The sequence below is a fragment of the Cyprinus carpio genome, chromosome B5 (assembly GCF_018340385.1).
Source record: "Cyprinus carpio isolate SPL01 chromosome B5, ASM1834038v1, whole genome shotgun sequence".
Taxonomy (NCBI): domain Eukaryota; kingdom Metazoa; phylum Chordata; class Actinopteri; order Cypriniformes; family Cyprinidae; genus Cyprinus; species Cyprinus carpio.
Genome location: NC_056601.1, coordinates 36,232,150 through 36,259,649, shown reverse-complemented (window position 1 = coordinate 36,259,649; position 27,500 = coordinate 36,232,150). Strand labels below are relative to the sequence as shown.

Here is a 27,500-nt window from a genome sequence, read left to right as displayed (position 1 = left end):
AAATCCAACACAATAAAACAGATAAACTAATAAGAGAGCACACTGATTAGTAAAATTACATTGATCCAAAAGCCAGAGAAAAAAAGATATTTCTTCAGCGAGGATTTAAAACAGTCAAAATCAGAGGACAGTCAAATGTGCATTGTGTAGGCAAATAACAGTGTTTATTTTGCTAAATGAATCAGTTATGAAACAAATTCAATAATTTTAGGTTGCTCTGGATAAAATCGTCCGCTAAATGGTTAAATGATTAAATGTAATTTCAGCTCTATAGTGTTATTATTCAGATTAATTCAGTTCAAGTTTTGATCTCATCAAATCAATATTACTGAATATTGTCTTTTAAACCACAAAATATAATTTATTAAAAAAACTCTGGACATGATCATATGTGATTCACTGAAACACTGTCAACGAATTTGAAATGCATCAAATCTTCATGTGATTGGCTGCTGTCTGGTGTTTTAGGCTCTGCTTTGCATAAAGCTCAGTTTTCCCCAATCGTTGTGTGTTTGTGTGTTTTTCTCAGCAATGTCAGCGGAGGGCGCCGGTCCAATGGCCCCGCAGCAGCCGCAGCCACTGATTCCCACAGCGCAGTCGGAGCCGTCGGGGTCGGAAGAGATTCCCAGCCGCACCATCCCGACCGCTTGTGTGCGGCCCACGCATCCCCTGCGCAGCTTCACCAACCCCCTCCTGCCTCCACCCATGGGCACCATCGAGCCCAAAGTCTACACGCCCATGACAGGTACAGCTCCATCAGTCATGGAAATATTCATATTAGTGTCTGCTTTTATTCAGTAAATCACTGCACTCTTAAACATAAAGAGATGAAAGAAAGAGAACAGAGCTGCCCAAACTAGCTGGCCCCTGATGACTTTTGATTTGGCCTCAATGCCAAAGCACAAAAATGGGGGGAAAAAGGTAAAATGTCTAAAATTGTCATAAAAAAATTAACATTAAAAAAAAATGTTTAATTGACATTTATGTACATACATACATCTTTTTTTTTAACTTTGAAATGTTACAAAACAATATAAGAGAATTTGATTTGAAATATTTTTTACATTTTTTTTAATGTAAAAAAAATTATTTAGAACTAACGTTAAAAAATGTAAAAATGTTAAAAATGTTGTGTAAATGTAACAATATAAGTGAATTTGATTTAAAATATTTACATTTGTTACTTTTAAGTAATGTAAAACTATTTTTAAAAATGTTATTTAAATATTTTATATTAATAAATTATTATATTATATATATATATATATATATATATATATATATATATATTTTTTTTTTTTTTTTTTTTTTTTTTTTTTTGCCTTCTATTTCTGGCCCTCTGTGTGTTTGCTTCCTCAAAAAACCTTTCAATGAACAGCTCTTAAGAAAATAACATTTTAATAATCTGAAGAACCTTTCTCCATTTTAAAGAAACTTTTGTGCATCAGAAAGCTGCTTACTCTTTAAAATAAAGGTTCCAGAAAATTTTTATTTTTTTTATAGTGATGCCATAGAAGAACCATTTCTGGTTTCCTAAAATCTGGTTCTATAGAGCTTTATACAATACAGATCATGTCGAAGCAGCTTTACAGTGTTAAACAGGAAAATAGTATGTTGATAATGCAGGAGGACAATAGTAAACCATGTTTTCTTAGTGTGAAGAACATTTTAATAGTCTGAAGAACATTTTTCCACTATAAACCTCTTTGGTGCAATGGAAAGATTCATGAATGTTAAAGGTTCTTTATGGAGCATCAATACCAATAAAGTGTAGGTTGTGCTGGTTATGTGAATATGGAGAAATAGAATATAGTGGGTTGTGTTGTGCTGTCTGTAGCCAGAGGCGGAGACTTGAAGCTGTATCTACTTTGAGTCTGGAGTCTGAGGGTCTCTTGGTGGGAATCAGTGAACAAAGCACTTGGTTTGTTTGTGTGTGTTGAGTTCCCATCTGTGGCTGTAATGTTCATCGATTGCAGACATCACAACAGTGTGGAAACTCTCTCAAAAACTGACGCTCCAGGGCTTCTGCTTCCTCAGAGGAGATCTGACTCTCTCTGGATCTTAAGTCCCGTATTGGCAGCGCTGCAGCAGATATTCAGAGACAGACGCAGCAGCGCAAGTTTCCCCCGCAGTTAGGATTTAATTGGTTCTGCTCAAACCGTTTCGTGTATGTGGGGCTCCAGACGCTTTTCCATTAAGCTTGAGAATGGAGTCTGAATGGACACTTTTTCCGCTCAGATGTTTGACAGGCATCCGATTATAAGATCCAGCAGTGAGAGCAGATGAAACGTTCCAGGATCTGATGAAAAGATTCGCTCCGTAATCCAGCAGAGAAACTCAATCTGATTTATCTGTCTATCTGTCTATCTGTCTGTCTGTCTGTCTGTCTGTATATCTATCTTTCTATTGTTAGTAAGTAGGTTAGTTCTATCTACCTATCTATCATTAGTTAATTAGTTAGTAGGTTAGTTCTATCTATCTATCTATCTATCTATCTATCGTTAATTAGTAGGTTAGTTCTATCGTTAGTTAGTAGATTAGTTCTATCTATCTATCGTTAATTAGGTAGTAGGTTAGTTATATCTATTGTTAGTGAGTTAGTTAGTTAGTTAGTAGGTTAGTTATATCTACCTATCTATCATTAATTAATTACTTAGTAGGTTAGTTCTATCTATTGTTCGTTAGTTATTTAGTAGGTTAGTTCTATCTATCCATCTATCTATCCATAATCTATAGCAGTCTATTTATCTATCTATCTGTCATTAATTAGTAGGTTAGTTCTACCTACCATTAGTTAGTTAGTTAGTTAGTTAGTATGTTAGTTTGTTTGTTTGTTTGTTTTTTATTTATTTGTTTGGTTAGTTAGAAGGTTAATTATATCTATCGTTTGTTAGATAGTAGGTTAGTTCTATCTACCGATCTATCGTTAATTAATTAGTTAGTTGGTAAGTTAGTTGTATCTATCATTCTATCTATCTATCTATCTATCGTTAGTGAGTTAGTTAGTTAGTTAGTTAGTAGGTTAGTTCTATCTACCTATCTATAATTAATTAATTAGTTAGTTAGTAGGTTAGTTCTATCTATAGTTCATTAGTTAGTTAGTAGGTTAGTTCTGTCTATCTATCTTTCTGTCTGTCTGTCTGTCTATATGTCAATCTATCTATCTATCTATCTATCTATCTATCTATCATCTATCTATCTATCTATCTATCTATCGTTAGTTATTTAGTAGGTTAATTTGATCTACCTATCTATCGTTAATTAATTAGTTAGTAGGTTAGTTCTTTCTACCGTTGGTTAGTTAGTTAGTTAGTTAGTTACTTAGTTACTTAGTTAGTAGGTTAGTTCTATCTACCTATCTATTGTTAATTAATTAGTTAGTTATTAAGTTCTATCTATCTATCTACATTTACATTGTCATTTAGCAGACGCTTTTATCCAAAGCGACTTACAAATGAGGACAATGGAAGCAATCAAAATCAACAGAAGAGCAATGATATATAAGTGCTATAACAAGACTCAGTTAGCTGAACACAGTACACGTAGCAAGGGCTTTTAAATAATATAATAAATAAAAAGAAAAACAGATAGAAATAGAATAGATAAAGCTAGTGTTAGAGGTCTTTTTTGCTTTTGTTAATTGTATAATAAATGAATAGAAAACAGATAGAATACAAAAAGATTAGAAAGCTAGTGAGTTTTTTTTTGTTTGTAATAGTATAAGAATAGTGGGTGATATGGTTTGGGGTTAAATTAAAGATGATTGAGATTTTGTTTTTAGCAGTTTTTTGTGGATTTCTAAGGACTGGGATTGAGTTGGGCAGGTCATTCCACCAGGAGGGAACATTTAATTTAAAAGTCCGTAAAAGTGACTTTTTACTTCTTTGGGATGGCACAATCAAGTGACGTTCACTTGCAGAATGCAAGCTTCTAGAGGCACATAAGTCTGAAGTAATTTTTTTTTAGGTAAAGGGGTGCAGAGGCAGTGGTGGTTTTGTGGTTTTTATGCGAGCAGCTATTGGTAGCCAGTACAAATTGATAAACAGAGGGGTGACGTGCATTCTTTTCAGCCCATTAAAAATTAATCTTGCTGCCGCGTTATGGATTAATTGTAAAGGTTGCCAAGAGAGCATTGCAATAGTCCAGCCTGGACAGAACAAGAGCTTGAACAAGGAGTTGTGCAGCATGTTCCGAGAGAAAGGGTCTGATATTCCTTGATGTGAATAAAGCAAATCTGCAGGACCGGACAGTTTTAAGCAATGAGGTCTGAGAAAGTCAGCTGATCATCAATCATAACTCCAAGGTTTCTGGCTGTTTTTGAAGGAGTTATGGTTGATGTGCCTAACTGGATGGTAAAATTGTGATGAAACGATGGGTTTGCTGGAACAACAAACAGTTCTATATTGGCAAGGTTGAGTTGAAGGTGATGGTCCTTCATCCAGCAAGAAATGTCTGTTAGACAAGCTGAGATGTGAGCAGCTATCGTCGGATCATCAGGATGGAATGAGAGGTAGAGCTGAGTGTCATCAGCATAGCAATGGTATGAAAAGCCATGTTTCTGAATGACAGAACCTAATGATGCCATGTAGACAGAGAAGAGAAGTGGTCCAAGAACTGAGCCCTGAGGCACCCCAGTAGTTAGATGTTGTGACTTGGACACCTTACCTCTCCAAGATACATTGAAGGACCTATCTTAGAGGTAAGACTCAAACCACAGGAGTGTGGTTCCTGAGATGCCCTTTGTCAGTAGAGTTGACAGGAGGATCTGGTGGTTAACTGTGTCAAAAGCAGCGGACAGATCAAGCAAGAGAAGTATTGAAGATTTGGAATCCGCTCTTGCCAGTCTTAGGGCTTCAACAACCGAGAGCAAGGCAGTCTCAGTTGAATGTCCACTTCTGAAGCCAGATTGGTTGCTGTCAAGGAGGTTGTGCTGTGTGAGAAAGGCTAAGAGAGACTTGGTTGAACACAGCTCGTTCAAGTGTTTTTGCAATGAAAGGAAGAAGGGAAACTGGTCTGTAGTTCTCTAAAAGAGATGGGTTGAGGGTGGATTTCTTAAGTAGTGGAGTTATACGAGCCTGTCTAATCCGTCTGTCTGTATGTCTGTCTATCTGTCTGTCTATCTATCTGTCTGTCTGTCTGTCTGTCTGTCTGTCTGTCTGTCTGTCTGTCTGTCTGTCTATCTATCTATCTATATGTGGTTCTATTGTTCTGACTGTCTGTCAGTTTCAGTCGTGGTTTTCTTGGCTCTTTAATGTAGTTTTTTTCTTGTTTGAGTCTCAGTCTCTTCTTGCAGTGTCGGTGTGTGGTCTGTCTCTCCTTTATTCTCTTGCATGAAATACGTGTGAATAAGGCTTGTTTGACAAATTAATCATTCGTTTGAACTTTGTATTGTGTCTTATTCCCTCACGTTGTGAGTTATGACTGATCAAGTAAGTGCCCCCGGTTAGTTCATTATCACAGCTTGTGTTGTATCACTAGTGCTTTGATTTACTCATGTTAATTAATTGTCATCAGGAGCCGAGAGTGTAAATCAGCTGCGGGGTGCATCGACTGATGGAAACATATGAAATACAGCAGAATAAAAGCCATGGAGCCTCAGGAGACGGCCGAGCGTTTGAGGGCTGTCGGGTTTATATTTACTGTCCGCGAGCTTCACAGACTCGCCTTTGTTCCTCTTGTTTCTGAGGAGTCCATTCGTCTTTTAAAGAAGAATTTAAAAGCCGTCTCCTTCCTGCCCGAGAGAGACAGATCAATCTATCAGCCTGTATGTCAGTCATGCCAGATTCTCTTTCAGCTTAAAGGCATCAGACAGTCCAGAGAAGCTCTGACACCGGAGATCCTTCATGCATTTTAATTCAGACAATTCAGTTGATTTAATCTGAAACATTTACAGCTTGTCAAATTTGTGTTCTGTCTTTGGCGAAGGTGTTTCCTCTTGCTTTTATCAAGCGTTTCTTTTTTCCAGGATGTGGTGAAATATTGTGATATAAACACACAGAAACTGGCCTTTGGCTCAGAGCTGATGCCTGCGATGGCCACTTCACCACCAGTTAAATGGTTTTTTTAAAGCGCTGTCCATGATGTGAGGGATAACGTGGCAGACAGACCTGAAGCGCTTTAGACCATCCAGTCATTTCACACACCATAACACACACCGTCCTCGACTGAGAGACGCAATTTGTCAGAAAATAAAGACAAAGAGGAGCAGAGAGAGGGAGGAGTGTTGACTTATTGAGAATCTTATGAAAACAGCTCACATTTCACCCTAAAACAAAAAAATATATATTGTGCATGACAAAAATTTGGCTTATTTTAAAGCCAGTTTGATTATTTCACATTATGATATTATTTTCATGACAATTAAGCTTAAATATTTCCTGTTTAAGGACCTTAAATTCTTATTCTCATTTATGTTTCTCATTAGATTCTCATTGTTGTAGAACAATGTTTTTTATTTATTTATTTATTTATTTAAATCAGAACAATCTGGAAATACTACCATTATGTAAAAGTACTTGCATCATTCAAAACAATACATCATTATTTTCATGACAGTTAACTCTCAAATTCTCATTACAGTAATGCAAAGAAAATAAATAGATCTAAAAATATACTTTATTGTTGTCATGCAATGTAAACAGTCTTATTTCTTCTTGTTTTGAGTTGAAATGTGACCCTTAATATGGTTTTGAAGAAAATGAAGCTTATTTTAAGTCCAGTATGATTTTTTTACATCATGACATTATTTCCATGATAGTAAAACACAAATATTTCCATTGCTATATGTGACTCTGTGTTTAAGGAGCTCCTCATTTATGTTTCTCATTAGATTCTCGTTGTTGTATAATACTTTACCATTTTGTAGTGCATTTACTGTAATGCAAAGAAAAATTATGCTCTGGCTCTAAAAATAGTCATGCAAAATAAAAGCTTCTTCTGGCTTTGCAAACACAAATAGTCATTGTTGCTAGATGAGTTTGGACATTTAAGGAGCTTCTTAAACATCCAAACTCATACAGCAACCATAATTATTTAGCAATATAATTATAATTAGAAGTTCTTATTTATGTTTCTCATTAGATACTCGTTGTAGGACAGCATTTGTTTATTTAAATCGGCATTAATTAAATACAAATCAGCAAATACTACTAATATGTATAAATACTTCACCCTTTGAATAATGCATCATCAGTGAACCCTCAAATTCTCATTACTGTAATGCAAAGAAAAATAATGCACTATGTCTCTAAAAAACATGTCTCTTCATTTTCGTCATGCAGAATGTAAAAAGATGTTTCTCCTGGTTGGGGTTGAAATGTGACCCAGCCGTGTTTTGATGGTTTGTCTGAGACTCCTCAGTGAATTGACCGATCTGTGTTTCAATCTAACGCTCGGCACTCGTCGTGACCTCATTCCCGCTGAACGGGAGTCTGTTTGGAGCAGAAGAAGGTTATGAATTGCTATTGAAGATGTGTTCTCTAAAGCACCTTTTAAGAGCTGGTTTGTCACGTCTCTGTGAGAGTCGAAGTTTGGCTCTCGGCTATATCTGTGGCAGAAGTTAATGAGTGCTAATCATCTCTGGACGAGCGACAAGAAGAGAAATGACAGCGATAATATCACTTACCACTCCAATGCACCTCGAAAACAGTGAAAACAGTGTCACGTCCAGATCCCGCTGGACAAAACCAACCTGAAGTGGTTCATCAGGCCAGTTTTAGTGTACTAGAATATTACGTTTGTTATATTTTTGATCTGTATTGGTCTTTTGTTTTAGCTTTGTGTTGGTGAGTGATTAGCATGAGCGAGTTGCAGTAGCAGAGCGTGAGCGACACATAAATTGCTTTACAGTTGACTGAAAATCCATATCAGAAAAACATTGAGCAGTTAGCACGGTGCGAATGCTAACAAGCCCCTCCGGAGGACTGCATCTCTCGGAGCTGTTGCGCACATGAATGTCTTTTCTCATAATGTACTAATAATGGGGATATGTGATATTTTGGCTGCTCAGTTTTGCTTTTCTTTAGAGTAATGAGACTGTTGTGTTTTATGCACCTTACTGTATATTATATATATATATATATATATATATATATATATATATATGTATATATAGTATTATTATTATTATAAGGCTGTACTAATGCAAACCAATGTTCTTTAGTATAAATGAGATATTACTGTAGTTTTTGTTAATGTTCATTTTATTTTTATATTTTTTGCTATTATGTTAATTTTTGTTAAAGTTTTTACACATTTTGTTTTGTGTTTTTGTCATTATTATTAGTTTTTGTTGTTTTACATTTTTCTATATGGTTTATTAATTTGAATTCAGTTTGCTTTATTTTAGTTTATTGTTGAACTAAATTAAAATGAGAAATGAAACTAGCTGAAATAAAATGATTAATGTTTTTTTATTTTATTTTAAACATTTATTTTATTTCAAGTAACGAAAATGTTTTTTTATTATTGTTTTAGTTTTTAGTTAACTATAATAATGCATGGGTATTTGAAAATGTGTATTTTTAATACTTTCCTTTCATAAATCTATTTTACACTAAAATATTGTTACACTCAGGACCTTCAAGACAAAAATTATTAATTAAAATTAATATTGTTCCTAATCATTGACTTATCCAAGACTGTAATAATCCACAAAAAAAAAAAATTATTAGCATTTAGTATATGGAAAATATGGGGGGTGGGGGGGATCATATTATGTAAACAAACTAAAGGCTTTAAAGGCTTAAAATGTAGAAAAATTATTAATTTTGGGTAGCTATGAATATGACTGATATGACTGCACATTAAGGATGATGAAGTCATCCAGCTGAACAACGTGAAAGCGCTTTAACTTGGTTTCATAGACCGGGAGCTTAGATGAGTTCTACATTAACAGTCAACGGTAATTCTGCTCTCTAATCACTGCCACTGATAAAGCAGAAGAGCTTTAGGGGTTTTCTGACTCAAAGCGTCCCTTCCTGGAGCAGGTGCCGCCAATCTCTGCAGTTAAATTGCGCTGCTAATGCTGAGTCTGTCATTAAGGTGGAGGAATGTGAGAGATTCTGGAAGCTTGTTATCAGCATCTATCATCACACTCCGTCAGTTCCCACATCTTTAGAGAGAAAACTCACGGATGAGCCAGGATGCTATCAGCCCATCCATCTGTCCGTCTCTCTCTCTCTCTCTCTCGTTCTCTGTCAGTCTGTGTCTCTCGCTCGTCTGGAGGTCTGCCAGTGCAGCTCTGGATGGAGATCTGGATTTGGCTCCTTTAACTACATCCATTTATCACATGATTTTGTTGCATGTAGGGTCAGCAGCATCGGGCTGTTCCTGGTGCTGAAAATAATGAAAATAATTTGTAACTAACTAACATCAACTGTTGGGTTCTTCAAAATATCTCCTTCTGAAGAAAGAAACTCGTGGAGGTTTGAGGATGAGTGATGTCAGAATGTTTGTTTTTGGGTGCACTATAACTTTAATGGCTGATGTGTTGATGTGTTCTGTGTGTTTCTCTGCTCACAGGCGGGAGTTTACCCAAACCGCAGGTGAAGACGGCCTCGCTGGGTCAGGCTGGGAAGGCCCGCTCTCCGTTACTGCCTGTTTCAGTGCCGACCGCTCCGGAGACGACTGAAGACGGACAGAAGCAGCCAGACGACCCGGCCAGCGTGAGTCACACACACACACACATACACATACACACTCACACACACTATCACTCACTCACACACACACACACACACTATCACTCACACACACACACACACACACATGCACTGATCCAGATATCCTCATCAAACACTCTCTTCAGTCTCTCAGAGCACTTTGGACTCGGCGGGGAGTCTCTTTAAATCTCGGCCGTAAGCTGAACGCTTAACAGCTGATGGGAATTATTTCCATAAAACCTCAAGCAACAATTTGCCTCGTTTTCCTTCTCTAAATAAAAGAATGGTTGATGCTTCTGTGATTCAAAAACCAATCCTGGTTTTCCTCTGCTTTATTGGGTGTAGTTATTAATATTTTGTGAAGATTTGCGGCAGGCGTACTGTCTTCAGTGTGAATCATTGAACAGGCAGATGAGAGCACAGACAGAGCTCATCTATTGATGACACAATAACAAGAGGAAGTGGGAAGTTTGTGCTCGGGGTTTGATTTGGCCTCAGACGACTCGCTTTTCTAATTTATGAGCGAGAGATGGAAAGGTCAGGAGACTCTGTCCATCCAACACGTATCGGTGTAATTGGAATGGCCTTTTCTCTTCAGAGATGAAGCAGATAAACAAACTGACACTGATCAGACACTTCAGCACAGCCCCAGTGAGAGAGTTTACCGGTAATACCGCGGTAGATATATTTATGCAAGAGACAATTATTTGACTCATTATAAATACACTTCCTGATTTCATTAAAGCAGGGATTCACAGGCTTTGTTATCAGCCAAAGGCCTTTAAACTAAATCACTGAATAATTGAATTCAAAACTTTAAATAAAAAAATTATTTTAAGTGAATATTTCCAAAATCTTAGACATTTGCATGTTCATGGTAGTTTTGACTTTAATTTTAAAGTTTTAGAAATGCTGTTGTGTGTTTTTTAATTTTAATTTTATATATATATATATATATATATATTATATATATATATATATATATATATATATATATATATATATATATATATATATACAGTATATATATATATAATGCATGTGAGTAAATAAATAAAATATTTTTAGTAAGTGTTTTACTGGTCTTTATTTTAAAATTATTTATTATTTTTCATTTTTATTTAATTATTTATTTATTTACTTATTTTTGTTCAATTTAAATCATTATTAGCTTTTCATCAACTCATGAGTGTCAGGTCAGGGTTATTATAGTTAACTAAAACTAAAACCATTAAAAACTATTTTGTTACAATATAATCGCCAAGGTAACATTTCTCATTTTCATTTAGTTTAGTTTTTAGTTAATGTGATGTACCAAAATAACTAAGACTAAAACAGAAATAAAAATGAATAAAAACTATATAGGCATTTTTAATAATAATAATAATAATAATAATAATATAAAAATTAAAAACACACAACAAAACCACCCCTAAACTATCTAAAATTAAAAAAATTAAATATAAAATAATATAATATAACTAAAATATGAATAAAAATTATAATAGTATATTAATGATATCAAAATATCTCAAGCATTAGTATATAATATAAGGAAAGGATATGTATTATAAAGAAATATCACATCCTCATAAGGGTAAATTTTTCAAAATTGAGATTTATAAATCATCTGAAAGCTGAATAAATAATCTCTCCATTGATGTGTGGTTTATTAGGAGGACAATATTTGGCTGCAGATACAACTATTTGAAAATCTGGAATCTGAGGGAGCAAAAAAATCTAAATATTGAGAAAATCATTTTTAAAGTTGTTCAAATGAAGTTCTTAGCAATGCATATTACTAATCAAAAATTAAGTTTTGATATATTTACGGTAGGAAACTTACGAAATATCTTCATGGAACATGATCTTTACTTAATATCCTAATGATTTTTGTCATAAAAGAAAAATGTATCATTTTGGCACATACAATGTATTGTTGTCTATTGCTACAAATATACCTGTGCTTTCATGGAACATAATCTTTACTTAATATCCTAATCAAATGATGATGATTGTGCACAACTACAGTAGAAATGAGAATTGGTGCTGTTCAATATGTAAATTGCACGTGAGTTTGTGTTGCATGTGTCTAAAATCAGATATTGGCCTGTCAGAGTGTTTAAAGCAAACAGTCTTCCCCTGACGAGAGTTTCTAGACTGGTGACGATAGAACAGCCCTTCAATTAATGCTTGAGTGTTTTCATACAGATGTCTGATGTTATAGATGTTATACATCAAGAACAGTGCTGGGATATCCATGCAATGACTTCACTAACTGTTTGCATGGATCAGTGACCTCTCCCAAACCAGGTTCAAGTTTCTGATCTGCTCTTGTGCTCCGCAGGTGTACGAGCAGGACGATCTGAGCGAGCAGATGGCCAGTCTGGAAGGTCTGATGAAGCAGCTCAATGCCATCACGGGTTCAGCCTTTTAACGCAGACGCAGAGGACTCTCTCTGATTCACCTGAACCCCTCGAACGGGATTATAAAGGGAAAATGACTCCGAACCGAATCTCCTCGCTGGAGAAGAAGCGTCTCTTTTCTAACACTGTCTGAGATTTTATACTGGTTTACGTACACGTCCGAGTGAATCCATCAGGAGGAAGACTGTGAGGATTCCTGAGCTTCATCTACTGACGGAAACCTTTCCCATGGGATTATTAACAATTCATCTCAAACACGACCGAGTTGCCAAAATGCAAACTTTTCACTGACATCTTGCCAATCTATTGCTGCCAAAATCCCTTGAATACACTTCACTAGGGAACTGTATGTTCACACTACAAAGCGGTCGGATGAAGCCGAGAAGATGGGATCATTTTGCTCACGCAGCACTGATTTTGTTGTTGATTGTTTGTTGTGTCTCTTTGTGAATCTCATATTGGTTTATTATTTGACCGCAGTGAAACTGTAAACCCCTGCGGTGAGCTCACATTATGCATTTCATCTCCATCCAGGGATAAATGAACCACTCGTGCTGCCAAAAATGATTTTCTTCCTCAGTATTTTTGACTTGTTTTCCGCTAAAAATATCTAAATGTTCTTAAATCAAGATGCATTTACTTGAGAAGCAAAATGACGTCAGATAACAAGTCTTCTTTTCTGATAAAGGTATAAAAATGTAGTTTACACTTGAAACTAGAAAAAAAAGGGGGGAAAAACGTATTTTTCTGAACCTGTCTGCAGATATTTTTTTCTTGGTTTAAGCATTTTTTTTTTTTTTGTAAACAAGTCATTTGTTTCTCCAGTAAATGTCCCATGCACCAAAAAAACAAAATCAAATAAAATTTTCAGCTTATTTTAAAATATACAAAAATAGGCCAAAAAGTATATTTGCTAAAATGTGTTTCAAAATATATTTATGTAAATATATTTTCTACAATATTTTTTTGGCCATTTTGGTGTATTTTTGAAAATATATGTTTCAAAAGCATAAAAATGAGTTCATATATTTTCAATCATAGAAAATGCATTCACATTTCACACTTGTAGAAAATAATTATTTGTTGTCTATAACACACATGAACATTTGATCAAAAAATGTAGCTACTGTAAGATTCTAAATGTATTTTCTTGCCCCTGAAATACATTTTGAAATATATATTTGGTATATGAAGGTTGAATATAAACATATTTTCTATATTTAGTTTATTGTTTACAACATATATTTTGGCCAGAATTTTTTCCCTTTTTTCTTTTGAAATGTTGATATATTTGTGCTGGAAAGCAAGTGAAAAACACTGAAGAGGAGAATGTTTCTGGTCTTGGGTTGGTTTGGCTGTGACGGTGATCAGTCGGGCGGCGGAGGGTGAAAAAGGAGGACAAACATGGCAGATGACTGAATTCATTTGTCAAATAATGTTAATGTGACCGCTTTGAGACATTTAATGCGTCTCACACCATCAGCTTTCCGTTCATCTCTTTTTTGTTATGTCAGGAAGCGCAAACAAGACTTTTTATGTGCCTATATATATTTTTGTTCACTTTTTGGTCACTTTATTTATTTGCTGTGCTGCGAGACAAAAGATGGAAGATGAATGAAGGATGAAATGCGTCCCTATATTTGATATTTTTCTGGTAGCGTACAGACCCTGTAGCTGTTTTTTACTGTACAGATGCAGCGAGCGACTGATGGACTGATCGCTGTGGCGTCATGGACTCGTTGGGTTTCTACGATATATTTAATATATGATTTAGATTGTTCCTTTCACAGTAATTTATGAAGACGATGTGACTAAATCTAGAGCTTTTATTTAGCCCATTAGGAGAATAAAGGAGGGGGAATTCTGGGACGGATTTTCACTGTGTTTTTGAAGGAAGATATTTTGCTTCAGCATCATAACACACCTTCGGTTGTCTTTCGTTTTTGTGTCACGTTAAATATGATCGACAACATTCCTGACGTTTGGATCCTCCCATAATGTTCCGTCTGAAGCGCAGAGTTTGTGTGGATGTGCAGTCGCTCTCAGAAAGGTCAGAAGTTACAGTAACACTTTCTATGAAGCCCATATTTATAATACATTATAAGGATATACATTATAATGCATTATAAAAAACTATGTTATATCATCATAACAACAATTATAATACATTATAATGCTTACGCATTTGTGGTTATAACTTTTAAGGTTATGATTATTTATAACACAGAATGTTGATTGCTTTAAGTAAAGAGCATAAGAAAGATGGCAAGATATGAGACTTATAATACATTATAACTATGAGAAATATAATCTGTTGTTACTTAAGTGAATGCAACATGTTCACTGTGTGTAATAGACCATCATACTCTTAAACGCTATAACCACAAATAAGTAAATATTATAATAAATTAAAAATATGAATATTCATAAGATGATATAACATATTATAAGGTTTTTTTAATGCATTATGCATTCATTATAATGCCTTAAGAATACCCTTATAATGTATTGTAAATATGGGCTTCATAGAATGTGTTACCAAAGTTACAATTAACATTTTTAACATTACATGGCAGAGGGGGAAAAAAGAGTTATAAACTCAGAATTGCTATAAAAAAGTAACAATTCTGAGTTTATACCTATTCTGACTTTATTTCTCAGAATTACAAGTTAATTTCTCACAATTTTAAGTTAATATCTTACTATTGTGACTTTTTTCTCTCATAATTGCAAGGATTCTGAATTCTAACCAATTCTGACTTAATATCTAAAGTTTGACATCTCGCAATTCTAAAAAAAAAAAAAATCAGAATTGTGAGATTTTTTTTTTTTTTTCAGGTTTATATCTCGTAATTCTGACAGCATTTATTTTCCAGAGAACTCTTCCTGTAATCCAGCAGTGCCGGGGCTGATGGGATTGATCCCTGATCAGCTGATCGTTGGTGTGTCTCAGAATCACCTTCATGCAGTGACTAATTAGTCGTGTTAATGATAGAGTCAGAAGGAACATGAGCAGGCGTGTTAGACCTTCTCTGCTCGCGAGAGGAGGAGTCATTCTTATGTGTATTTTACTTCATCCTTAAATTGTCCAATGTTAGCGTCGTTAACCAAATTAGAGTAGTGATTGAGATCTGAAATGCTGCCGAGTCGAACCCTCCGGCTGTTTCTACCCATGACGTTGTATACGATTACTGGTTTTGTAATGCACTGTAGAACAGTCCAATGTTCCTTTTTATATAGAAATGTTATTTGAATGGTGCATTCTTTTTGTTTGATAAATAAAGCCTTTGATAATAAACCGTGTCTGTGTTTTCGATTCTGTTTGCAGGATTACAATACTGTGATTGGGTAACCGCTGCAGAAAGGCCTTTTACATCTCCTTTCAAAAAGCCCTGAAGGGTTTAAGCACAACCTGATTAACCACACGGATAGATGTGTGCAGATTAATAAACTAATATGATGGAGATGTTAGTGAGTTAATTATCTATCTGTCTATCTATCTATCTATCTATCTATCTATCTATCTATCTATCTATCTATCTATCTATCTATCTACCTATCATTAGTTAGTTAGTTAGTCATATCTATCTGTTGTTAGTTAGTAGGTTAGTCCTATCTATGTATCATTAGTTAGTTAGTTAGTTAGTTAGTAGGTCAGTTCTATCTATCTATCTATCTATCTATCTATCTATCTATCTATCTATCTATCTATCTGTCATTGGTTGGTTGATTGGTTAGTTAGTTAGTTTATAGTAGGTTAGTCCTATCTATTTGTTGTTAGTTAGTAGGTTAGTTCTATCTATCTATCTATCTATCTATCTATCTATCTATCTATCTATCTATCTATCTATCTTTGTTAGTATGTTTGTGTTTTTATTTAGTTGGTTATCTATCTATCTATCTATCTATCATTGGTTGGTTGTTAGTCCTATCTATATATGTCTGTCGTTAGTTAGTCCTATCAAGTATCTATCTATCTATCTATCTATCTATCTATCTATCTATCTATCTAACGTTATTTAGTTAGTTAGTTAGTTAGTTAGTAATATCTATCTGTTGTTAGTTAGTAGGTTAGTCCTATCTATGTATCGTTAGTTAGTTAGTTAGTTAGTAGGTCAGTTCTATCTATCTATCTATCTATCTATCTATCTATCTATCTATCTATCTATCTATCTATCTATCTATCTGTCATTGGTTGGTTGATTGGTTAGTTAGTTAGTTTATAGTAGGTTAGTCCTATCTATTTGTTGTTAGTTAGTAGGTTAGTTCTATCTATCTAATCTATCTATCTATCTATCTATCTATCTATCTATCTATCTATCTATCTCTATCTATCTATCTATCTATCTATCATTGGTTGGTTGATTGGTTAGGTAGTTAGTTGTTAGTAGGTTAGTCCTATGAATTATCTATCTATCTATCTATCTATCTATCTATCTATCTATCTATCTATCTATCTATCTATCTATCTATCGTTAATTAGTTAGTAGGTTAGTTCTATCTATCTATCTATCTATCTATCTATCTATCGTTAGTTAGTTAGTTAGTTAGTTAAGTTAGGAGGTCAGTTCTATCTATCTATCTGTTTTTGTTTTTTTGTATTTATCTATCTATCTATCTATCTATCTATCTATCTATCTGTCATTGGTTGGTTGATGGTTAGTTAGTTTATAGTAGGTTAGTCCTATCTATTTTGTTGTTAGTTAGTAGGTTAGTTCTATCCTATCTATTTATCTATCATCTACAGTAATCTATCTATCTATCTATCTATCTATCTATCTATCTATCATTGGTTGGTTGATTGGTTAGGGTAGTTCTGGTTGTTAGTAGGTTAGTCCTATCAAGTATCTATCTATCTATCTATCTATCTTTCTATCTATCTATCTATCTATATATCTATCTATCTATCTATCTATCTATCTATCTATCTATCTATCTATCGTTATTTAGTTAGTTAGTTAGTCATATCTATCTGTTGTTTAGTCCTATCTATGTATCGTTAGTTAGTTAGTTAGTATAGGTCAGTTCTATATCTATCTATCTATCTATCTATCTATCTATCTATCTATCTATCTATCTATCTATCTATCTGTTGTCATTGGGTTGGTTGATTGGTTAGTTAGTTAGTTAGTTTATAGGGTTAGTCCTATCTATTTGTTGTTAGTTAGTAGGTTAGTTCTATCTATCTATCTATCTATCTATCTATCTATCTATCTATCTATCTATCTATCTATCATTGGTTGGTTGATTGGTTAGGTAGTTAGTTGTTAGTAGGTTAGTCCTATCAAGTATCTATCTATCTATCTATCTATCTATCTATCTATCTATCTATCTATCTATCTATCTATCTATCTATCTATCGTTATTTAGTTAGTTAGTTAGTCATATCTATCTGTTGTTAGTTAGTAGGTTAGTCCTATCTATGTATCGTTAGTTAGTTAGTTAGTAGGTCACGTATCTATCTATCATCCATCTCTCTATCTATCTATCTATCTATCTATCTATCTATCATTCTGTCAATTTATCTATCTATCTATCATCTATCTATCTATCTATCTATCATTCTGTCAATTTATCTATCTATCTATCTATCTATCTATCTATCTATCTATCTATCTATCTATCTGTCATTGGTTGGTTGATTGGTTAGTTAGTTCTATAGTAGGTTAGTCTACTATCTATCTTTCCATATATTATAATATATATATATATATATATATGGCTGAGTGGTAGAGCATTGCTTTAGCAGTGCAAAAGTTAATTAGTTATTATCTGTAGTTAGTTAATTATTTTAGAATAAGATTGTCTGTGAGACTAAGTGGAAAGCAGCTTCTTGAGTCTTTATTTCCATGTAAAACTGAAGAACAGCCTTTGACTGTGTTTGTTGATGAGAGTTGCTCTGAAGTGCTTAATTTAAAGGTTTTTCTAATGCATTGAGTTTGTCTGCCTAAGGTGTCCGGGTTGATTTTGTGTGTTCCCATATCAAAGAGCTGATAACTGAAGTGAATCCAGCAAACCCTGAGCAATGATCACAGTCTCATGTACAGTCAGTAGATCTGTCAGCAGTAAACGCTTGAATCTAGACGCATCAAACATGTTTCTAATAATACTGCACTGAGAGTCCAGAATAACCCGCAGCGCTCGCAGCACACAGCAGATGTCCTGTAAATGCTTGTGATTAATGGAGGCCGTGTGTGACATATGCTTCAACAGATGCTTCACATGACAGGAGAAGACTTACCGGTGTAAAACACTGTGACCATCAGACGCCTATCCCTCAGGAACACGACGGCTCTGCTCCACTGCCAGGTGAGCGAGAAATGACATATGGATATTGACACTGTGGGTGAAACCTTTGAGATTTGGGTCTATTGTACTTCTACAACATGTCTTCTTTCAGACCAGTGGAAAGAAAGCATCCAAAATACACATTAAAGTGTTCATTTTATTGCACTTTTGTTTATCTGCGTCTATAGATTTCAATTCCAAACAATATGTTTAGTTTTTTTTTTTTCTAACACATACCAATTACACCATTACAGTTTTTTCCCCTCTCTATATTATTATGGTTTGTTCATATTTCATTTACACAACATTTTTCTCCCAAAAACATGGTGAAAATGTGTTTGTTTTCTGTCTGTTGACAGTATTTTCTGATTATTTTCTGATTGAATGATAAAAAGAGAAATCCAGAATGCCCTCTGGAAAAACCTGTAATTCAAATATGACAACAAAATCAAACAAAAAATCAAACCTGGCTATATCTATTGTTTACATTTTTGTTGCAAATATGAATAGAAATTATTGGAAATGTATGCAAATTAGTGCAAATTTCTCATTTGTGTATTTAAACATAACAATTTAAAAAACTTGAACTTGTTTTCAGTTAGTTGACATGGCAACTTTTCTCATTTTTATTCAAATTTGTAATAATTTGGTTTCTATTTATAGTTGGTTTTAATTAGAATTTGTATTTTATTTTGGTTAAATGCCATGCCAAATTTTTATATGTTCATTTACTTTTTAATTTTATTTTTTTATTTATTATTATTTACTTTAATATATTACTATCTTTGCATTAATGTATATTTATTAAATTTTAATTGAAATAATTCTACTACTAATTTTAATTTATTTTTTAGTAATTGTAGCATGCATTTTAATTAGATTTAAGTAGTTTCGGTTTTGACACGTTTATATTTAAAATCAGCATCTCTGTTGACTTGAATAATGATGTGTTTCCTCTGTTACATCAGTTGAAGCTACTCTTGAAGTTTTGAAATGCATGAAGGTTCATGATGAATCTGACCCAGGATCAGATGGTGAATCAGGTCTGTAAAGTTTAATTGCAACACTTTCACACTGAAAACATTTACAGTATTTGACATGCTTGCTTCCATATATCAGTTTCCACTCGAGTAATGATCTGAACAGCACTGCTGTAAGAACAGCTAAAAACCGGTTTAAGATCTCAGTCTCATGATCGCATTAAGGTTTCTTCTAAGAGCAGAGCATCGCTTTCTTCGCTGGGCTTCAGGATGCAGCTGTTTTCTGATCCTCTCAGCTGAAAGTGAATCTTTGTCAGTCTCTCACGCTTCACTGACAGCTCTGCTAATTTACTGCCAACAAAAGGCGCAGCGCTGCACCGGTGGGCGACAGCAACATAAGCTGCTTACAGCGGTGTTTGTGTGTTAGGTGTGTGTGTCGCTGCTGCTGCTCCTGCATCCATAATGAAGACAGAATCAGCTGTGAATCTCCTGTGATTCTCTAGAATACCTGTAACAGCCACAGAGGAGCCACTCTCACAATCTCATCAGCAGCGCAGAGACACAAGAACAAATGATTAAAAAACACTCAACTGATTAAAAACAATTCTGGGATAACAGAACTCTGATTGAAATGAATGTGCTGAATGTGAATGAATGAAAGAAATGTGTATCTCTTCAGAAAAAAATCTGGGGGGGATGTTTGTGCCAGAGCTATTTTTCTGTGGTCAATCAGCATCACTATTTTTTTTACTATATTTATTTTATTTTGTCACTATATTTATTTTTATTTATTTATTTTTTCACTATATTTATTAAAAAATGTTAGTTTTCATTGGGTTTTTATATTTTTTAGTTTATTTATATGTTTGTATTTTTTGTTTTTATTTTTTGTTTTTAGTTGTTATTCCAGTTAGTTGCCAAGGCAGCATTTCCAATTTTCATTTAAATTTCAGTTATTTGGATTTTAAAAATTGTTTTTTTTTTTATTTTTGTTTTTTGTTTTTTTTTTATTTGTTGATTTTTTTTTAAATAAACTTTTTTTATTTAAGCCAATGCAACATTTCAAATTTTCATTTAAATTTTAGTCTTTTGAATTTTTTTTTTTTAATAAACAAAGATAGATAGATAGATGTCCTTTCCTTTCCTTTCCTAAATCAAAGATGTGCGTGACTCAGTCCTGCGGCCGCTTCCCAGTTCTGATGTTCTACAGTAGAGGGTCACTCTGTTGACCTGTTTACCCGAGCAGAAGCTGTGCTCATAGACTGTATGTTGATGGGCTGTTGACCTACATATGGAGACGCAGTGGTGGAAATGTGGTCTGCTGGTGGAGCAGCGGGAGGCTTTAATCTGCCAAAGCCCACTGAAACCAGCAGGAGATCCTCAAACACACACACACACACACACTCAGTGGATCGCAAGGAAATGCTGAAATATGTCAGATCACAATCATCACAGTTCCCTCTTTCAGCTCGACTGCTCTCGTGACGGAGCAACAGTCTCTTGCTGAACTAGTAAGTTAAAGTTAGTTAAACTCTTGACATGGTTAGATCAGGATACCTGAATAAAAATTTTCTGTTATTCAGTGAGTGGCATCCAGCCATTATATCAGGAAAAAAGCAATTTTTGTCATTCTGATGAAACAAGAATGAGATGTTACAGTTCAGGTTCATTCATCACTCTGAAAGTAGAGGATCAAGTTCAGCATATTGCGTTATGAAAGGCTATTTCTCATTTAACATCTGAATGTCTTACTTTTTACACAAGATAATAATAATATTGCCTGATTTCTGAGATCACTGGACCAAAGACTGGATTAAAGATGGCTAAACATAATGGGCTTGAGTAGAATATAAAACATTTCAATTTGGGGACAGTAGGGTTTTTTTTTTTTTTTTTAATGGGTTTGAAAGTAATTAATTCAGACATGTTTTTTTTTTTTTTTTTTTTTTTTTTTAGTTTTATGCATGTACTATTAGTTTTTATTAACATTTTGAATTAACATTTTTAGTAATGTTGTTGTGCTTCTCATAAATTGAACTACTTTTGTTTTAAAATAGCACTATTTAGGTTTAATATATTATTATTTTAGTTTTAGTTCAGTTTTTCTTTTATTTACCTATTTCCAGTTAGTAATTTTGAAGCTTAAACTAAATAAAAATTATACATTTTGCTTTGGCAACTAATTGCATTAAGTTTAAGTTTTTAATCTTATATTTATTATAGGAGGTTATTATATAAGATAATAATAATTTTGCTCTCGTCTGATCACCAAAGTTGCATTTAATTGATCAATAAGTACAGTAAAAATAGTGATTTTTTATTTTATTTAAAATATCCATTTTCTGTGTGAATATCTGTTAAACTGTAATTTATTCCTGTGATGCGCAGCTGTATTTTCAGCATCATTACTCCAGTCTTCAGTGTCACATGATCTTCAGAAATCATTCTAATATGATGATTTGCTGCTCAAGAAACATTTCTGATTATCATCAATGTTGAACACAGTTGTGCTGCACTATATTTTTGTGGAAACATTTTATTTTTCAGGATTCACAGATGAACAGAAAGTTCAAAAGAACAGCATTTATTTGAAATAGCCATTTTACATCCATTTCTGATCAATTTAATGCATCCTTGATGAATAAAAGTCACAATTTCTGAAAACCGTTTCATTTTAAAAAATTTTATATTCCGAACTCATCTAATGTGTGCTCATGGCTGATTTAATCTCATGATTTTTTATTTTTTTTTTTAAGGCATGATGTGTTTAATCACAAATAGATGAGGTTCTGCTGAATGCAGAGGAGGTGGATGGAGATCATTAATCTCTAACCTGTAACTAATGAGTCCGTCGCAGCGCTGTGAAAATATACTGCAGTTTAATGCCAAATCGCAGCACAAACCCTCCATCACACAGCAGCCGAGCAATTCATCAGGCGATGGAGATTTCCTAATCGTCTTCATAGACCTGAAGAACTGGCACAAGCAAATCAGCTGCTCATTAATGACCGCCATCCATTACTCACACGAGTGAGTCCAGCTCACGAACTGTGTATAAAATCAGTTGTGATTATTTTTGCAGGAATGACTCGCTGTAGATGTGAAATATAAATAGATCATTTTTCTCAAGTACTAATGGCTTCTTCACCTCCGGTCGCAGGAAAGGCTCTCAGCAGGAGGCTGAAGCACACTGTGATAATAAGACATTGATTTGACCTCACGCTTTCATTACATGCTGAACTGAAATAGACCGTTCACATTATAGACTCTTCCTGATGAACAAGCTTTGCAGAGCATGTGTGATTCTGTGTCTGTAATCAGCTGCAGTCATAAATGTAATATTCTGTTTGAAATGTGCAAAGATATTTCTGGTTACTCATTTTCCAAGCAGGAACTCTAGAGGAAGATTCTGGGTTTGAGTGCAAGTGAAGTTTAATTTAAGAAAAGCATGTCGACAGTAAAGAGCTGTGAAGTGTAGGTGCAGAACTCTCAGCATGCTGTTTGTTTGCTTTTATAATTTGAATATGAATGTAAAATGGATTTCATCTGTAATATTTCTGGAAAATATCATGTGGGTCTTTGTGTTTTCTGAATGAGAACATGGTGAAACCTGTGCGGAATTATGCCAGTCTTGTGTAGAGTTTTGCAGAAAAAAAAAACTGAGCAAATTAGAAACGTGTGCAAACAAGTGAAATGTGTTAAAAGTTTTGAGAAACGTCTTTGTTTTGAGAACTGTAGGAATGGTTTGGAAAATTGTTTCAAATGAAACACTTATAGTGTGTTAGCAATCGATAAAAACTGTAATGAAGGCTTTGTAAAACGTGATTAAGAAGCACCGCACAGAAACAGCACTCCTAGCTGTGGTCTGTTTCTGTCGTACTGAACATCAAAGCCTCTTTGTGTCAAACAGCTAATAAAATCTGAATCTGAAGCAGGAGGGTAATCATATTCAGATTCTTCATGACACTATTTGTCCTCTAATTCAATTCATTAAGAAGATTTTCAGAGTATTTGAGCAGCGTTGAGCTGTTAGACAGCAGAAGAGAGCGTTTATAGAGTGTTAAATGTCTCTCCTGGAGCAAATAACATTCAGTGCGACTGATAGCTTCAGTTCTCAGCTGAAATTATGGTCCTCTCAAGGATTTTATTGAAACACCTCGTGGAGAATTTTTTCTTGCTGTTGTCATTTTGGCTGCTCGATGTTATGGGACGATGCTTTAAAACAACATGATTTGGGAAAATATCTTTATTTCACTATTATATAGCTTCTGGTCTTGATAATACACAAACAACGTGAGAAAAGTTTTAAGAGTTTTTCATTTACAAAATCGATACTCTTAGAGCTAGTATTCTGTCTCCAGACTTTATACATTATTTAAGTGAGTTTAAACTGATTTCATTATTTGATTTGGTGGATTTGATTTTAGTCTGCCATATGAAGCCCACCATGCATTAAGAAACTTTTGAACAGAATTAAGATGTGCACATTTTTCTTATTTTGCCTAAATATCATATTTTTTCCATTTAGTACTGCCCTTCAGAGGCTACAGAAGATAGTTACATGTTTCTCAGAAGACAAAATAAGTTAAGTTTACCCTGATCTTCAAATGTAAGAAGTTTTCACCCCCGGCTCTTAATTTCTCCTTCTGGAGCATCAGTGAGTGTTTGAAGCATCTGTAATAGTTGCATATGAGTCCCTCAGCTGTCCTCAGTGTGAAAAGATGGATCTCAGAATCATACAGTCACTGCTGGAAAAGGTTGAAATACACAAAATGCTGGAGAACCAAAGAGTTAGTGGGAGCTGAAGGATTTTTCTGTTCAGGACAAACAAGGGACTCATGAACAACTATCACTAAACACAAACACACAGCTGTGGATCATTCAGATAACAACACAGTGTTAAGAACCAAGGGGATGTAAACTTTTGAACGGGGTCATTTTTATACATTCAACTATTATTTTCTCTTGTGGACTATATGTAAATGTCTTTTATGTGAAATATTTTATTCAGGTCAGTACTTAATAAAAATAGCATGCATTTTGTATGATCCCTCTTATTTTGGTAAAATAATTAACATTTTACAGATTCTGCAAAGTGTATGCAAACTTTTCACACTCAAATGAGTCTCTACTCACTAGCAAAAGAGCAGATTTTATTTTCATCTGTAGTGTTTGATGTTGAAAAGAAAGCTTTGTGCAATGGATCAATTTTCTGGCATCTTTTATTTTCCAGGCTATTTGAAATAAGCACAAGTTCCAGTTTCACACAAACGTGTTACGCAACAGAACTTTGAAATCTAATATCCAAAATCTAACTCTCGCCTGCTTGGAAACATCATTTTCACCGTTTACGCTGCCTGTGCAAAGCATGCTGGGAACGATCAAGAAGTGTGTTACATTACTTCATTTTAAGCAAATTAAGCGAGAAACAAAAATGGTTGTTGGTCTGATAAACAGACTCCTCATGAAGTGCTTTTATTGAACAGCAGACACCGAGATGCTCCTGGCCTCCTAGAAAGAGACTCAAGGAAAAAACATCTAAAATAAGCAAATGAGGCGTCACAATTGTGGAAATGAGAAGAAAAGAAGGACAGCAGTGATGTAGAGCGCACTGATCTGAAGGAGTTTGGATGAGAAGGTCTGAGGAACATCAGCAGATCTGCAGTGTTTCTTTGGAAGTCAAATGCCTTGATTTTCTGTAATGCTGAATATAAAGGTCAGCTTATTCAAATCACCAGAGCCGCAGGACGTCTGCAGAGACTTGAAATGTCATTAAGTCAGAAAAATGAGCTCTTATTATGAGCAGCGTTTGCCCTCCAAGAGCATTCCTGGACAAACATCAGTCAATCACATAAAAATACCTGTCAGCAATGAAATTAAATCAACATCAAATACAAAAAACAAATTCTATTGCAAGTGGTTTTGGATAATTCTTAGAACTGCAACTTGGCTTTTTATCTCAAAATACATTTTGAGTCTCTTTTTTTAAGCTGCAAATTTGTATCTTAGAATTCTGAATTTTTAAAGATGCAAACTCACAATTCTGAAAAAAAAAAAATCTGAATTAAGAGATGTTCTATGAGTTAAATAAAAAAAATATCTATAAAGAAAAGTTCAAAAAGCATCTGAATTTTGAGGGGAAAAAACAGTTTTAAACTCAGAAATTAAATGAACAAAAATAAAAAACATCAATTGCAGATGTAAACTCAGAATTCGGAGACCATAATTGTAAGATACATTTTTTTTTACAACTCAAAAAATTTTCAAAAAATCATAACCGTGAGATATAAACTGAGAATTAAGAGAAAATATAAATCAATTGTGAGATATAAACTCAACAAAAAAATATAATTGTAGATGTAAACTCAGAATTCAGAGGAAAAAAAACAATTGTGAGATATAAACTCAGAATTCTCAGGCATAAAGTCAAAATTGTGAAATGTACAAGCAATCCATTTAAAACATCTGAACTGTGCGATTAAAAAGTGGCAATTATTTTTGTTTTCTGTTCCATAATCCATCACAGTGCTCTTTAACTGTGTTTCGCAGCAGAGCTGACAGACTTTTACTTAAAGAAAGAACGATAGTTTGTTTCATGTTGTTTTTCCTCCTGCGGTGCTGAGCGGTGATCCTTCGTGAAAAGAAATGTGATTATTTCTGAGAACTGTTTAGGCAGACATTATGGTACAGTACAAATATTTTGAGCTTCCCTTATTCTGTCCTTTATTTTCTTATAATCACAACTGTCCAAAAAGTTAATTGGCAACCCTAATGATAACATAATTATCACAGTTTATAGACAGCTTAAACAATGAGAAAAATAAATGGAAAAATACTTCTGAAACCAGCACCACTGAAAAAGTGAGTGGCATTAATGAATCACTCACCAGATTCAATGCAATAATGCACAGACAAAATGAATGAATGATATAGTGCTTTATTGTGTATTGTTATATACCAAAAAAGTGCTTTACAATCATGTTGGGGACCTCTCCTCAACCACTACCAGTGTGCAGCATCCACCTGTGTTTACTGATATAACATGTACCTAATGCAATGCAATGCTAGTGGCTCTGGTTAAAAGCGTCTGACTAATGCATGGATGTAAATGTAGCACTGGTTCTGTTGAGCAGGACTGTCAGAAGGAGTTTCTGCCGTGCATCTGTGTGCATACGCATGTTCTTCAGTAATGAAGAGCATCTCTGGGGTCGCTGTGATCTCTGTGCTCAGATGATGAAGGTCCGGCTTCAAGGATCTCGCTGACCACTTTCAACCATGCTGAACTCTTTCAACCACACTGAACTCTAACATGAAAGAGAAGAGCTGGAGATGAGCGACTGCATCATTTGATGAGAACTACAGACGCCTCACAACTCTCCAGTCAACAGAACATCACAATTAACCCTGTCTCCTTCCTTCCAGAACATGCATTTATGTGAAACTCAGCATTAAACAACATCCACACTTCACTCTTCTGCAATGCTACTGAGTGATAAAACAACGTGTTTTAGTTAGAATAATATTGACTGATAAATTCTGCACAGGATTGTGTATTAATGAAGGAAATGAGGTCAGTCCTGTTGCATGTGATGATACTGAGAGCGTATGTGGAGCTCCTGAAAGACACACAGGGGTTTAATTGAGCTGCTGTTTGGGAAGAAAGTGAAAACGAGGAGAGGGATTCAGACACACTGATGGGAATCACCGGCTGTAATTAACACCTTCATCGCTGAATCAACCTCGCAACCTGTCATGAGCCTCAGAGGACAGCCCTGAACCCTGTGAGGCATGAAAGAATCGCCAGAAAATCGAAATGGAACGGTTTACTGAAACCTCAGACAGAATATTACAATATCTTGCATAAAAAGTTTGCATATTTTTCTTTTTCTGAGTATCATATTTAAACCTTAGTCTGATACAGTGAGAATATGGAGGAAATAACAGCTCAGTTTTATTCAAACAATTACACTAAAAGAGCTTTGACTGGATAAAAAAACTCTAAACTATTAATCAGAGGACAGAAGACATGCAGTAGACTGAGTGTGAAATAGGTTTATATTAAATATGATACAGTAGCTTTATAGGGTTAAAATTAACTGTGTAACATAGATATCTTCATGAGTAATATTCTTCTTTAAAAGCAA

The 27,500-nt window shown here is 34.4% G+C and overlaps 1 protein-coding gene across 1 annotated transcript in view; it reads left to right on the top strand.

The window, feature by feature from the left end:
* The window catches only part of LOC109070294 (netrin receptor DCC-like), a 182,850-nt gene extending 168,273 nt beyond the window's left edge, over positions 1 to 14,577 (top strand). Inside the window, 3 exon segments of the mRNA XM_042723345.1 lie at positions 530 to 745; positions 9,523 to 9,665; positions 12,010 to 14,577. Coding sequence (XP_042579279.1) covers positions 530 to 745; positions 9,523 to 9,665; positions 12,010 to 12,099 — 449 coding nt within the window. The 3' untranslated portion in view covers positions 12,100 to 14,577.
* Positions 14,578 to 27,500: the final 12,923 nt, after the last annotated feature.